This window comes from Lolium perenne, chromosome 4 (genome assembly GCF_019359855.2).
Source record: "Lolium perenne isolate Kyuss_39 chromosome 4, Kyuss_2.0, whole genome shotgun sequence".
NCBI classification, from domain to species: domain Eukaryota; kingdom Viridiplantae; phylum Streptophyta; class Magnoliopsida; order Poales; family Poaceae; genus Lolium; species Lolium perenne.
Window position 1 is genome coordinate 77259864 of NC_067247.2, and position 15455 is coordinate 77275318.

General features: G+C 47.3%; 2 protein-coding genes across 2 annotated transcripts; both read left to right on the forward strand.

Moving 5' to 3' along the window:
- Window positions 1–223: 223 nt before the first annotated feature.
- Window positions 224–2117, forward strand: LOC127293029 (chitinase CLP-like). Its single transcript, XM_051322580.2, has 2 exons — window positions 224–668; window positions 941–2117. Exons 1-2 carry the CDS (start codon window positions 343–345, stop codon window positions 1929–1931), a joined length of 1317 nt encoding a protein of 438 aa, XP_051178540.1. The 5' UTR covers window positions 224–342; the 3' UTR covers window positions 1932–2117.
- Window positions 2118–3585: 1468 nt separating this feature from the next.
- Window positions 3586–4868, forward strand: LOC127346923 (chitinase CLP-like). The gene is made up of 2 exons (XM_051373165.2): window positions 3586–3636; window positions 3793–4868. Exons 1-2 carry the CDS (start codon window positions 3586–3588, stop codon window positions 4735–4737), a joined length of 996 nt encoding a protein of 331 aa, XP_051229125.1. The 3' UTR covers window positions 4738–4868.
- Window positions 4869–15455: the final 10587 nt, after the last annotated feature.

Genomic DNA, 15455 nt, shown 5'->3' on the forward strand with positions numbered 1-15455 from the left:
ACACCGCCCTCCCGCCGCCCGTGGCTACTCCATGGCCGCTGGCCGGCCTTGTTCGAGGCGGTTTCGTCAAAACTGGAACATATTCAGCGTTCCTCCTGTACGGCGGGCTGTACCTCCCGGTCCTCCCCCACTTGCTTCCCAGCCAGTCTCCCAAGCTATAGCTCTGCATCGAGCTCAAGTTGGCCTCCACCCCAATAGATACAGAGCCAAAATTATTGTTATCACTCGCACTCTACCGCTATATAACAAGCACATCGACGTTCATCAAAGCAATGCATCCAATAGCTACTCTTTAATTAGGTCAGAAAGTTCTACTACCAACTAGTGCTCGCGCCAGAAGCTATGTCGCTACACCGCAGCTCGGCGGCTGCGCTCGCCGCGCTGCTCGCGATCTCGGTGCTGCTGTGCTCGCCCCCGTGCGCGACCGCCACCGATGATCACAAGCCCATCGTAGCGCGTGTCAGAAAGGACGCTGCCACCTCCCTCTACACCATCGTCATCAAGGTCGGCGGGGTGCCGCTGCTCCTCGATCTCGCTGGCCCACTGCTCTGGCTAGCCAACTGCCCCACCCCGCACCGCACCATCCCGTGCGGCACCGATGTCTGCGAGGGCGTCAATTACATGAACCACCCGACCAAAGGGAATTGTTGGAATCAACGTATGTCGAGGTAACTCTCTATCTTGGTCTCTTTTCTTTTTTTAATCTATGCTTAGGATTGTTATAACTCTCTATCTTCGTTCTCCGTTAGTAAATAATGTTATTAAATCTCAGTTGTAACTCATGGTGCGACTAACTCACCATATGCACGAATCACGATGCAATTTAATGGTTAAAACTTGACTGAGCATAAACTTAGTTCTCGGTTAGTTGAGAACTAGCAAATCTCGCTACTCCGCCATTATACATATGTTGAGTCAGGGTTCACATGTGTTATCGCAGCCCATTCGACGCCTGCAGAGATGGCGGGGTCTGCACCACCTACCCGTACAACCCGGTCAACGGGCGGTGCACCCAGGATGATGCCACCACGATCACGCTCGCTGCCAACACCACGGACGGCGAGAACCCTCTGTCGGAGGTCTCCTTCCGCGCGGTAGGCTCCTGCGCGCCGGGGGACCTCCTGGCGTCGCTCCCGGCCGGCGCGGCAGGCGTCGCGGGGCTCTCCAGGCTGCCGTTGTCGCTGCCGACCCAGTTCGGCACCATTCTGAAGGTGGCCAAGCAGTTCGCACTCTGCCTCCCCGGTGGCGGAAGCGACGGCGTGGCCGTCTTCGGCGGCGGCCCGTTCCAGCTCCTGGCCGCGCCGCCGGTGGAGCTCGCCGACGCCCTGCGCCAGAACCAGCTCCCGCTCCTCAAGAACCCCAGGTCGGACACTGGCGCGTACTACTTCCGCATCACCGGCATCGCCGTGAACCAACAGCAGGTGCCCACGCCGCCCGGCGCCTTCAAACTCGACGGTGGGAGCGGCACGGGCGGTGCCATCTTCAGCACCGTCACGCCCTACACCGCGCTGCGCCCGGACATCTACCGCCCGCTCCACGACGCGTTCGACGCGGCCACCAGCGGCATCGCGCGCGCTGCGCCGGTGGCGCCCTTCGACATGTGCTACCAGGCCTCCGCGCTCAACATGACCAGGCTGGGCTACGGCGTCGCGAACATCGACCTGATGCTTGACGGCGGCCAGACCTGGACGCTGCCCGGTGGCAGCTCGCTGGTGCAGGTCAACGACCAGACGGTGTGCTTCGCGTTCGTCCAGATGGCGCCGTCGATGCCGGCGGCGGCCGACTCACCGGCGGTCATCTTCGGCGGGTTCCAGATGGAGAACCACCTGCTCATCTTCGATCTGGAGAAGGAGACTTTCGCGTTCAGTGGGCTCCTCTTCGGAATCCGCACTACATGCAGCAACTTCAACTTCACCATGGGGAGTTCTTAGAACTTAGAACAGTGCTGCTACCGCGCGACGCAGGGTACAAGAACATGATATGCATGTTTGCATGATCTTGCCGCCACCCGCAAGTGTGCCACCATCACCTTGTCCTTTCGGTAGTATTCGATGTAGGAGTACCGTTTTAACGAGAATAAATTTTCAACTTCTGAATGAAATTGAGTTTTTCATGGATATATACATCACGGTAAGGTTACTCTATAAACTTGGGAGTGCCCAACTGTCACTGCATCTAGCTGAAAATGCAATTTGGCATAAGTCGGATTTTGCCCATGCTAGCTAGTAGTACTCATTTTCTTCATTTGTCATTCACGTTTCGCTTCCGTCATCATTCCGATCACGATCTTCTCTTCGCTTTTTCAGTTCGCCCCAGTAATGAAGACATGGCCTAAAAAAACCTGTTATGGATACATTAGGCCATCTCGGGCCTTACAAAACAAACAAACAACAAAACGGTGGGCCTCCTTATCTACCAACTAACACCACATTAGCCTTCTCTTTTCTTCCTCCTCACACAAAGACACACCCCATCTCGCAGCAACGGCCACCAAAAGCAGAAAGCATAGAAAGACGAGACGAGGAAGAACATCAGACCAAGAAAGAGGGGTAGATCCGCAGAAAAAAGAAGGGATCCACTATGGAGGGGAATGAGAAAACCTAGTGTGAGCCGAAGAATGCAGAATCCGATGGGCATTCTTAGCTCATCCACTCTCTACATAGTTTCTTCAACCTTGCACCACTGCTTTCCACTACATATATCCGCATCATTCTTGATCTATAATTGTAGCCTCTCCTAAATTTATTTATCTGCAAAAAGAATCGACGATGGTGCTATCGAAAAATACAAAAACCCTAATGATTAAGTAAAGGAAAACTTGTAACTAGGCATCTTAGCTGAGAATCTGTGCAACATAATGGTAGAGGGTAGGAGAAATTAGACTATATAAGGAACTAAAATCTGTAGTACAGAGAAACTTAGGAAGAATTATATTATAACTGAAAATTATAAAAAAAAACCATAGTACAAAGAAACTATAGTATAGCTATAGGTGACTATGAAATTAGGTCTGCTTAACTCTGAGAATCACCAGTAAAAACTAGATGGTTTGACATACCTGTCTGATGTGGGCATTACCCTTCAGGTAACCTACATTAGGATACCTCCACTGGCCCAATCAGGGGCCCATGAAGTTTGCCGGATATTAGAAGAAAGCCTACGCGTCGACATCGAAGGAAAGGACTCATACGAAGGAAGATACTTGAAGGACAAGGAAACAAAACTACGAAACAATGAAACTTTAGACTATGACTTTTTGTATTCTAGTCGAATCCGGACAGATCTCTCGGGACCTGGCCTAGTATATAAATGCCAGGAGAGGATCTGCCGAATCACAACTTACACGCATAGAACCATCGCAATGCAACGCTTAGAGCTTAGAACTCTAGCCTCTATGTGAATCCATCATAGTCCTTCGGCTACCCCATTATAATCCGATATACTTTTGGATAATCAAGATCGGACAAGCAGGAAGTAAGGGTTTTACCTCAACGAGGGCCCCGAACCTGGGTAAATCTCTCCCCATTTGTTTGATCACCGATATCTCGTGCTAGCCTGCAGGATTCCGTCAACTCTAAGCCCCTCATGGTGGGCATTGCCGGGGAGCACCCCCGACACTGTCATTTCCTCTATTGTGTCTGTATCCAAATCTTATCCTACCATGTACAACAACTCTTCCAATTAGTGTTGCTTAGCCTGACAGAAATTAGGACACATATCAATGAAAATGAACACAGATAAACCAGAGAAAAGGAAAAACATATCAATGAAAATGAACACAGATGAACACAGTACAACCCGGTCAACGGGCGGTGCACCCAGGATGATGCCACCACGATCACGCTCGCTGCCAACACCACGGACGGCGAGAACCCTCTGTCGGAGGTCTCCTTCCGCGCGGTAGGCTCCTGCGCGCCGGGGGACCTCCAGGCGTCGCTCCCGGCCGGCGCGGCAGGCGTCGCGGGGCTCTCCAGGCTGCCGTTGTCGCTGCCGACCCAGTTCGGCACCATTCTGAAGGTGGCCAAGCAGTTCGCGCTCTGCCTCCCCGGTGGCGGAAGCGACGGCGTGGCCGTCTTCGGCGGCGGCCCGTTCCAGCTCCTGGCCGCGCCGCCGGTGGAGCTCGCCGACGGCCTGCGCCAGAACCAGCTCCCGCTCCTCAAGAACCCCAGGTCGGACACTGGCGCGTACTACTTCCGCATCACCGGCATCGCCGTGAACCAACAGCAGGTGCCCACGCCGCCCGGCGCCTTCGACCTCGACGGTGGGAGCGGCACGGGCGGCGCCATCTTCAGCACCGTCACGCCCTACACCGCGCTGCGCCCGGAAATCTACCGCCCGCTCCACGACGCGTTCGACGCGGCCACCAGCGGCATCGCGCGCGCCGCGCCGGTCGCGCCCTTCGACATGTGCTACCAGGCCTCCGCGCTCACCATGACCAGGCTGGGCTACGGCGTCGCAAACATCGACCTGACGCTGGACGGCGGGCGGACCTGGACGCTGCCCGGTGGCAGCTCGCTGGTGCAGGTCAACGACCAGACGGTGTGCTTCGCGTTCGTCCAGATTGCGCCGTCAATGCCGGCGGCGGCCGACTCGCCGGCGGTCATCTTCGGTGGGTTCCAGATGGAGAACCACCTTCTCATCTTCGATCTGGAGAAGGAGACTTTCGCTTTCAGTGGGCTTCTCTTCGGAATCCGCACTACATGCAGCAACTTCAACTTCACCGTGGGGAGTTCTTAGAACTTAATTAGAAGAGTGCTGTCGCGCGACGCGAGGGTACAAAAACAACATGAGATGCATGTTTGCATATGATCTTGCAAGTATGCCACCATCACCCTGTCCTTTTGGTAGTATTGGATGTAGGAGTACCCTTTTGATGCAACTTAGCTATGTGTTAGTATCGAGAATAAATTTTCAACTCTTGAATGAAATTGAGTTTTTTTCATGGATATATACATCACGGGAAAGGTATTCTATAAAATAGCACCTTACCGTGATGTATACTACCTCCATCCCAATGCTTAAGGCTTATATTTTTTTTGAAAAATCAAAGCAAGTAAAGTTTGAGCAAAATTTTAAAATAATCTATCAATAAATATAATATTTTGTAGATAGCACATGAAAATATATTTTATTATCTATCTAATAATATCAATTATGTATTTGACATGTTAATGGTTTTTTATAAAAATTTAGTCAAACTTGACTTTCTAAAAAAAAAAATAGGCCTTAAGCCTTGGGATGGAGGTAGTATATATCCTTGAAAAACTCAATTTCATTCAGGAGTTGAAAATTTATTCTCGTTACTAACACATGACCTGCACGATGACACCTACTTCTTCTCCCCCTCATGAGGATCCCTCCTCCGGGGTACCGTCGATTAGGCAACGACAGTTGGCGCCCACCGTGGGGCCAGCGGCGTCTGGAGGCCGGAACCGGGAGGGTTCCACATCATCATCTGCGGAACCGTCGATTTCGACGGAAACACATCGGTAAGTTCCGCACGGACCGCCATCGAGCCGGAGACGAGCTTCGTGGAGATCTGATCCGAGCAGGATCCGCCCATGGCTGGAACCGCTCTATATCAGGAATTTCCGATGCATGGACCGCTTGTAAGCAGGATACGTCCGCGGAAAAGAATTTGAGCCGGAACCTCCTAAGGATGGATCCGCCTTATAAGTTTTGAAAATCCGTCTTGCAAGCCCAGCGGCAGCGCAGGCTAGGCCGGATCCATCTTGCCAAATGCATGCTGCGTGTACGAGTACCAAGCACCACATCGATGATCAATTTGGAGTCTCTAAAAGAAAAAGGGGAAATCATCTTTCGTACTACATCACGTGAAGATCCAGTCTGAAGAGTACACGTACATGCTCCGCAAAATCCATGCAAGCACATGTGCTTCCGACATGGCTACTCCTGCACATAAAGCAAAGAACAATTAAGATTCCGCTATGGCTGGCTATGCCGCCCCGGTGTGTTTTGATTCCGCCATGGTATGACGTTGGTCTGTTTCCGACTCTGTCTAGCTGGCTTTGCCGCTGCGGATTGTTTTGATTCCGCTTGAGCTGGCTTTGCCGCCGCGTTTGTTTCCGACCACGTATTGACCGGCTCTGCCGCCGCGGTTCGGTTAGAATCAGTTGCATGACACACATGACATGGACAGAGGCGGAAGGCGTATCCCAAGGCGGAAACGAGCGGGCTTGGTCACTTTTTGCTGGAGCACGTCGCATGAATAAAAAGACAACTACAGCAATTCCACGTAGCGAAGAAGCTATGCATGTAATTTGCATCTTCACGTCAAGTGGTTATTGACTGAATAGTGCCTATGCATGCAATTTGCACGCTAGCCGCAATCCATACATGCAAGATGACATTTGATCGATTCCGGCTCCTTGCTACGGCAACAGCTAGCTACAGTCGACCTGTGCATGTTTTCTTGAGAAGAGAAAATGATTGAATGAAGCGGAAAAAGTCAAGGCTTCACGTATGGATCACCGCGTGTATGAATTTCTCGGCCAGGATGCCATACTTTCCGACCGATCGAAGATTCAACGTGTGAGGATTCTGCGTAAAGCAGCTCCGGATCGTTACATCTACGCCGATTTTTTCGGCTTTACTTCGCGATGAGCTGTCACGGCCAGATTCCAGGACTGTTAAGTCCGCACTTTTGCTGTGGCCGGTTTCATTCCACCTTGGCTTCCGACGCAGCTACATTTAAACAGCTAAGTTCCTATTTATATTTAATATTTTAATATTTTATGATCATGAGATTAAGATTGGTTCACTCATATCCTGAGTCTTTTACCGCTTTCGTTGTTGGTCATATCTTTTCCACGATTTGCCTCGCGCTCGTGAGAAACTTTGTACTGTTTTTGCCGCTTAAGGCTCCAGTACGCTACAAAATTTCCGCCTTCGTGCGTTAGCTTGAGTTTTCTGGCCTACACGTTTTCTGTTGTTTATATGTGGATTCCTTAGTAGTGACATTTCGGTACTTAAAACCGGCCTCTGTTTCTGAGGTTCTTGATTGTTTCGCTATTAAGCGCTATCGCCTCAGCAGATGTTCTGTGTTTAAAGTTTGCCATCTCGCGAAAAGTCAAGCATATAAACCAGAAGAACGGATAAACCAGCACTTGCTTAAAACATATAAATTACATTAACTGTTCAAGATAGTCGAGTTTTTTCCGCCTTGACAGTTTTATGTTGTTCAACTGCTGCATAGTTTCAGCTTTAAAACATTTGTTCAAAGGCCGTTTTTGTTCCGCCTTACATTTGTTCGTTGAACATGATCAAAGAAACAATTTAATACAAATATGTTTTTATGTTTATGTTTCAGGTACATGACACTTGGACGTACAACAGTCCCCCGAGGTTAGGCGGATCCATGGCGTGCACAGCTGGAAAAGCAACTTGAGTATTGATTCCGCTATGCTTAGCCGGAACCAACCCTCGGGGGCTGCGGTTTGATCTTAGGTGAAAAGTGTGTTTCCTTTCGGGTATCAGTGCTGGAAATTTCCGCCTAGATGCTTGGGGTTTACGCTATTCCTAAGTCACATATAAAGATAAAGCTACTCTAAGAGCTCCAAGCCGGATTTTAAGTAAATTCACCTTGGCGCTCGGGGGCTACATCGATGAAGTTCTCTTTGGAGCAACAAGCCGAAAAATTTCCACCTTGACGCTTGGGGGCTAAGTTTCTGAGCATCGAGTCTCCTTGGAGCAAGCCGACTCAACGCTCGGGGGCTACATGCATATGGCTATGTCAAGAAAATTTTCAAAGATGGCGAAAATCTGGCTAACTAGTCGGATCCGCACCTAATCTTTTGTTAGTCGGATCCGCACCTATATTTTTGGTAGCCGGATCCGCAACTAATTTTTGGTAGCCGGATCCGCACCTAATTTTTTGGTAGTCGGATCCGCACCTATATTTTGGCTAGTCGGATCCATACCGAAGATTACGTTGGATGGTGTCTCTGAAGAATCTGACCATTGGATCATGAAGTTTCCAGCCAATACTTGGTTGGAGATATGAAGTTTGGAGTCCTTCAAGATTCTCTATTATTCGTTCCAGCCAAAGGATGAAGATACATGCGCAAGCTGAGCTGGACGGAAGGACGGTGAATCTTGGAGAACTCCGGGGGCTACTGTTGTGGATATACTTCATAGGTATACCATCGACATGGTCCGATTCCGGCAAGCCCGGGTGGCCCACAGATGGTGGTGATGGCATATGGCCCACCGGGCGGCCCAGTTGTTGTCCAACCCAGGAACAAGGAGCCGGATCTGAACCGCCCTAAGAAGGTAGCCGGATCCGAACCGCCCTACGAAGGTAGCCGGATCCGAACCGCCCTACAGAGGTACCCGGATCCTAACCGCCCTAGGAAGGTAGCCGGATCCGAACCGCCTTACAGAGGTACCCGGATCCGAACCGACCTACAGAGGTACCCGGATCCGAAGAGGTCTATGCCAGGAGTCAGATCCGTGAAGGCCCATGAAGGAAGCCGGATCCGTGGAGGCCCATAAGGAACCCGGATCCAGTACGACGTAGATGGAAGGCGGATCCTTGACGTACACGGCAAGACATTGTACCGTAGTTAGGCAACCTGTAATCCGGCTAGGACTCTCCATGTATACCCTAGATCCGTGCGCCTATATAAGCCGGATCCCGGGAGCCCTGAGGGGAGATCTCGAGCTAGAAGCAAGACAACCACAACTCATTGTAACAACGCGAAAGCGCCCAGATAATTCCAGACAAGCAGCAGTAGGCCCTGTCATCGTGCAGGTGTTCCGAAGCTGGGTAACTCGCGTACCACCGTCCCGAGAGCACTCCGCCCTATGGCCCCTACTTCTTCTCCCCCTCGTGAGGATCCCTCCTCCGGGGTACCGTCGATTAGGCAACGACATCTACCTTTAGAAACTTTACCCCGGAGTGTATCCGGAAGACTTTGTATTATGATTTGCTATGATCAATAAAGTGCTGTATTCCCTCAAATAAAAACACCACATTAGCCTTCTCTTCTCTTCCTCCTCACACAAAGACACACCCCATCTCGCAGCGATGGCCACCAAAAGCAGAAAGCATAGAAAGACGAGACGAGGAAGAACATCAGACCAAGAAAGAGGGGTAGATACGCAGAAAAAAGAAGGGATCCACTATGGAGGGGAATGAGAAAACCTAGTGTGAGCCGAAGAATGCAGAATCCGATGGGCATTCTTAGCTCATCCACTCTCTGCATAGTTTCTTCAACCCTGCACCCCTTCTTTCCACTACATGTATCCGCATCATTCTTGATCTGTAATTGTAGCCTCTCTTAAATTTATTTATCTGCAAAAGGGAATCGACGATGGTGCTGTCGAAAAATACAAAAACTCTAATGATTAAGTAAAGGAAAGGTTGTAACTAGGCATCTTAGCTGAGAATCTGTGCAACAGAATGGTAGAGGGTAGGAGAAATTAGACTATATAAGGAACTAAAAACTGTAGTACAGAGAAACTTAGAAAGAATTATATTATAACTGAAAATGATAGAAAAATCATAGTACAACGAAACTATAGTATAGCTATAGGTGACTATGAAATTAGGTCTGCTTAACCCTGAGAATCACTAATAAAAACTAGATGGTTTGACATACATGTCTGATGTGGGCATTACCCTTCGGGTAACCTACATTAGGATACCTTCACTGGCCTAATCAGGGGCCCATGAAGTTTGTCGAATATTAGAAGAAATCCTACACGTCGACGTCGAAGGAAATGACTCATACAAAGGAAGATACTTGAAGGACAAGGAAACAAAACTACGAAACAAGGAAACTTTAGACTATGACTTTTTGTATTCTAGTCGAATCCTGACCGATCTCTCTAGACATGGCCTAGTATACAAAGGCCAGGAGAGGATCTGCTGAATCACAACTTACACGCATAGAACCATCGCAACGCAACGCTTAGAGCTTAGAACCCTAGCCTCTAGGAAAATCCATCGTAGTCCTTCGGCTACCCCATTGTAACCCGATATACTTTTGGATAATCAAGATCAGACAAGTAGGAAGTAAGGGTTTTACCTCATCGAGGGCCCCGAACACAGGTAAATCTCCTCCCCATTTGTTCGATCACCGATGTCTCGTGCTAGCCTTCAGGATTTCGACAACCCTAAGCTCCTCATGGTGGGCATTGCCGGGGAGCAACCCCGACACTGTCATTTCCTCTATTGTGTTTGTGTCCAAATCTTATCCTACCATGTACAACAACTCTTCCAATTAGTGTTGCTTAGCCTGACAGAAATTAGGACACATATCAATGAAAATGAACACAAATAAACCAGAGAAAAGAAAAACATATATGGCGTACCTCATTCTTAGCAGCTCGAGGCAAAAAGGAATCTATCATAACCCAAAGCTAGCAATCACATGGCGACGCGCATGTTATGACATGCTTCCGTTGAGGATGGCGATGCCATGTGGGATTGAATGATATATTGATGTTTGGTCTGAATCTTCATGGGTGCAAAATAAAATTACGGTAGTCGGTCCAGTGCCAACAATGAGCTGTCAAACACTGAACCATGCATCACGCCTAAGGGTGTCAAGTGGGATCCCACTTTTGTCCCACTTATAGTATAATTTGACTTTTTTAGTACAAATTTTGACATCAAAATTTGAACTACATAGTACAAAATGACATCCCACTGGGATCCCACCTTGACACCCTAATCACGCCCTTAGTCACAGACCTTTCCAAGGTGATAAAGGTTAAAAGGCCGAAAGATATAAATGAAAGGGAAAATTGGTTCTATACCATCAAAAGATCTCGACTCTAGAAAAATACCACTGAAATTTATGTGTTTAGAAAAATGGTGTGAATATTTCTCAACTGAGAACTAACTTCGTTCTCATCAAATTTCACTTACAACTTATGTTATAACTTATAACTAGAACGAATCACGATGTAAATCAAATGGTATAGAACTTGACTGGGCACGAAGCTGAGAACTAGCAAATCCCTTAGAAAAATACCATCCAAAGATTGCTCGTGGGTTGATATATTGATGTTTGGTCTGAATCTTCATGGGCGCAAAATAAAATTACGGTAGTCGGGTCCAGTGCCAACAATGAGCCGTCAAACACTGAACCATGCATCACGCCCTTAGTCACAGACCTTGCCAAGGTGATAAAGGTTAAAAGGCCGAAAGATATAAATGAAAGGGAAAAATAGTTCTATACCATCAAAAGATCTCGACTTTAGAAAAATACCACTGAAATTTATGTGTTTAGAAAAATGGTGTGACTATTTCTCAGTCGACTGAGAACTAACGAACTGAGAACTAACTTCGTTCTCAGGACTGAGAACTAACTTCGTTCTCAGTCCGAGGGCGGAGGAGGGGTAGGCGCCGTACGAAGCTGCGGCGGTTTAGGGTTGCGACCCCGGTAGTTGGGACTTGGACGCCAGCTCGATGGTTGAGGAGGAGCCATTGGTGGAGGTGGCTGTGTCGGCGGTGGCGCGGGCGGGCGAGGAGCAGCAGTGAAGAGCTGCGGACGGGAGTCCTTGGTAGTTTGAGCTCGGTCGGCCCACTGGAGCATCGAGCGAACCTCGGCGAACGAGGGGCGCGGGCGCATCATAGGGATGAAGGAGGCCGGTGTGGAGGTACATCTTGCCGTGCGCCTCGAAAATCACATCCACAATCCACCGCCAGCAGCCGCGGGCAGCCTCCCGTAGATGCAGCGAGGCAGCCTCGTCGAACACCTTGATCTACGGGGCGATCTGGAGGTGCGCCGGCAGGATGCACGCTAGCTTGCCCTATGGTGAGTTCATACATTATAAACCATGAGCCTTGACGCAGCAACATCACTCTCGGGTCAAAAACTCGAACCAAATCGACGGGAAAAACAGGGTAAAGCCGCAAAGGCCGGAGAAGCTAGTCCCGGCTCCATCCGGCCGGATTTTCTCGTCAAGCGCTGCTGCCGCCGGCTTAATATTTTCTTGCAGTGCCGCCCACTTAATAAGAAGATGAAACCCCAACTTCTATTCCTAATTGCGTATGCACAAGAATCACTCAAAAAAACAAAACAAACAAATCTAGGAGTCTTCACCATCCATCCCCATGGAGAATTAACTCACGGAGCCAAAGTACAAAACGAAAATAGAAAGAGCTAGGATCCATTGATTACCTGATACAGCAAGGATGGACGGAGGGCCGGCCACACTCGCCTCGCCAAGTACATCCGCACGCCAACCGACATGGCCGTCACCATCTCCATCTCTCCAATGGACGGCCGCTCTACTTGCTGGCAGCGTGGCCATCTCCTCTCCTCTCCTCTCCTCGACAAAGTCAAAGTCTAAGTCACACGCGCAACCCGCACGCGGTCTGTGACCAAGGGCATGTATTTGTAGAGCAAGAGCTAGGTTGGTGGGAAGATAGAGAGTAGTTGGCTTTGAAGTTTGAAACGGGAATGAAACAAATGAACCAAGAGGATGGACGGTAGAGATGCACAAAGCACACGGATTGCTGACTTGTCAAGCACTTTGTGAGACGTGGTTAGTGTTTTGTGGGATCCTATGGGTCATCTGCAACATAATAACTGCCTCCATCGATTTTTGCATTTCCCTCCCCAACTAATAGCGTGAGCTACCTGCTTGGATCCCGGAGCCAGTTGATTGATCCGTATTTCTAGGGGTACAAGTATGGAATTTTTACGTCTCTTTTGATCCTACAGATGTGACTAAATCTATTCATTTGTTTTTTTCATAAAGCATAGTTGATAGATTTGTGTTTCAAGGGTTACGACTCTAGACGACTTTTTACGTCCCTTTGATTCTTAGAGAAGCGACTGAATTTGTTTCTCTTCCTTTGCTTTGCTTCAAACTTTTTAACGCCCTCACACCATCAATCAAAGTTCACTTTTGTTTTCTTCAGGAACGAATCTATTATGCTTCCATGCTGAATTTTAAGCTTCATACTATACAGCTATAGAATTGTTTGTTTGAACCAAATAAGACATAAATGTTATCTCATTGACTTCATTATACATACGTGCATGATAGGTTTCAACAAAAAAGAATAATTAAGTTTACACATGCTATCTATACCACCCGTATTGATTTGATTACCACACATCAACGTGGAAACCATGAGTACATAGAACAAGCAACATGAAAAAAAAAGCGCTCTCACAAGGATAAACAACACATTTCAAGCAACCACCTAGATTAAACATCATAGTGCTAAGAAGAGCTAATGAGCAGGAAGATCAGCACTACAGCTCCTCTTCCTCACCAACGGCCACCTAGGCCCAGGCTCTTCGGCAACAACCCGTAGATGTTGGACACAAATCACTTAGGGTCTAGGTTCTTCTCCATGAGCGCCGACGTAAGCCACTAGCCTTGTCATCTGCTTCAGGCCTTCCTCCTGTGTGTGTGCACATCATGTTAAGAGAAATGGATCAAAAACCTCACAAGGTCTAGAATGTCAAATGTACATGTGTCCATGATCGAAAGACCTGATGTACAACTTCTTAATTATGATGCTACTCCACTAGTTCGACGAGGCCAGACAATTGGTCTAGCTGTGGTAAAATAAGATGAAATAGTGCACAAATCAGTTGAAGATGCTCCAGGACTAACCTATGTAAGTGCCCAGTTGAATATAAAATACTCTACGTATATGCTTCAAACACTTGACACCATGCTTACTACTAGTACCTTTTTAAACCAACTGCAAGACTAGTTGAAGAAATACACACAAGAAAGCATGTTCGTCCAAGTTCAGTTGATCAAAGTCCAAGCACCTTTTTTAACCAACCGCACCATCAGTTGAACAAAGTCGGCTGTTTCGTCCATCACATGCACGCCACCAGACCACGAAAGTTCAACTCCACCAACACAGCATAAGAAAATATTACCCACCAACACACAAAAAAGATACAATAGAACTACCACAATGATAAAAAGGACGACATGAGTCAAATAACAATTTTTGTTGAACATCATATGGAAAAAAGAATCAGCATAATCTGCAAGGGATAAAGCTCAGAAGCACAACACACAAGATGATGATAACCCAAAGATAAGCTACAACAGTAATTGGGCTTTCTAAACCTGAAGAAATTGGATGTGCTAGAAAAGTACCAGAATTATGGGTCAGCAGGTTGCTTCGAAAGGTACCAAAACTATGAGAGAGGAAATGAAAGTAGGATGGAGGATAGGATACGATATCCCGCAGTTGAATAAGGAACTCCAGGAGCGATAAGGGAGGCTACCAATCTCTCTAATAATCACGTCTGGGCTACTTGCACAAAGTAAAGTCCTTATAGAAAAAAGAGAGCTAGGCAGAGAAGAAGTAGTAGTATTGTAGTGTTCATATGGCTATTTAGTGTTGTTGTGTGAAATGGTAGTGTTGGTGTGTTCATTAGGCTATTGTAGAGAAAGAAAGAGTGGAGTTGTTATGTTGTTATTAAGACTAACGTGTTGTTGCAATTATAATACTAAGAATTCTCTGAAAGTTTATTGCCAAGTGAAAATTAATGGCATGACTCCATTATCTCCTTATTCAGACAAGCACGGATTAAAAGACCACATACAGAGAGCACTAGAAGCAAAACTTGAGACCTATGGAAGACAATTACATTCCAGCAATCCCAAAATATAAAAGAGAAGTTGAAGCAATGAAAATATTGCTGTTAGATGTCATTAGATAGGATGGCATTGCTCAAAACTAGTGGGCATAGAAAAAAGCATTGCACAATTTGCATAATGCTCCAGGCTAGACTAACTGCAGAACTCGACCCCATTCTCACTAGTACCTTGAAAAATGGGTAGAAAAATACATGCATAGGCAGGGACGACACTGAAGGTTTCAGCTACATCAGCGTCTGAGGAAATATGTACATGTAGTTATTATTCTCCATGATATTTAAGAAATTAATTAAAACATGCTAAGAGCTGGAACAAAAATAAACGTCTTGGATATTATTGGTAGCATAAACAGGAAACAACTTGGAGATTGGAAATATGCATAAGAGCCTAAGACTTTTGGTGTTACTCCCTCCGATCCATATTACTTGATGTTAAAATGGATGTATCTACAAATAAAATGTGTCTAGATACATCTATATTAGCATCAAGTAATATGAATCGAAGGGAGTATATACAAGTGGATAAACACACATCTACTCTTCAGGCATTCATTTACTCATAACCCAGCATACAAAAACACTTGAACAAAACATGTGATGATGGCAAAACATATGTACTCGACCTAGAGCTGCACCAGTGCCAACGCCCAAATCCTACCAAGACAGGAGCACGAGCACAACTCTCTTCTTATCAGATTGATAGAAAAAAAGCTTGAGGAAAATCTCCAACCACAATAAAAGTCGTATTAGGCAAACCAAACAACATATTCTTCTAACACACAACATGAGCATATATTGGTTCTTGTTCTAAGCAATCAAGAAACTTACAACACGACA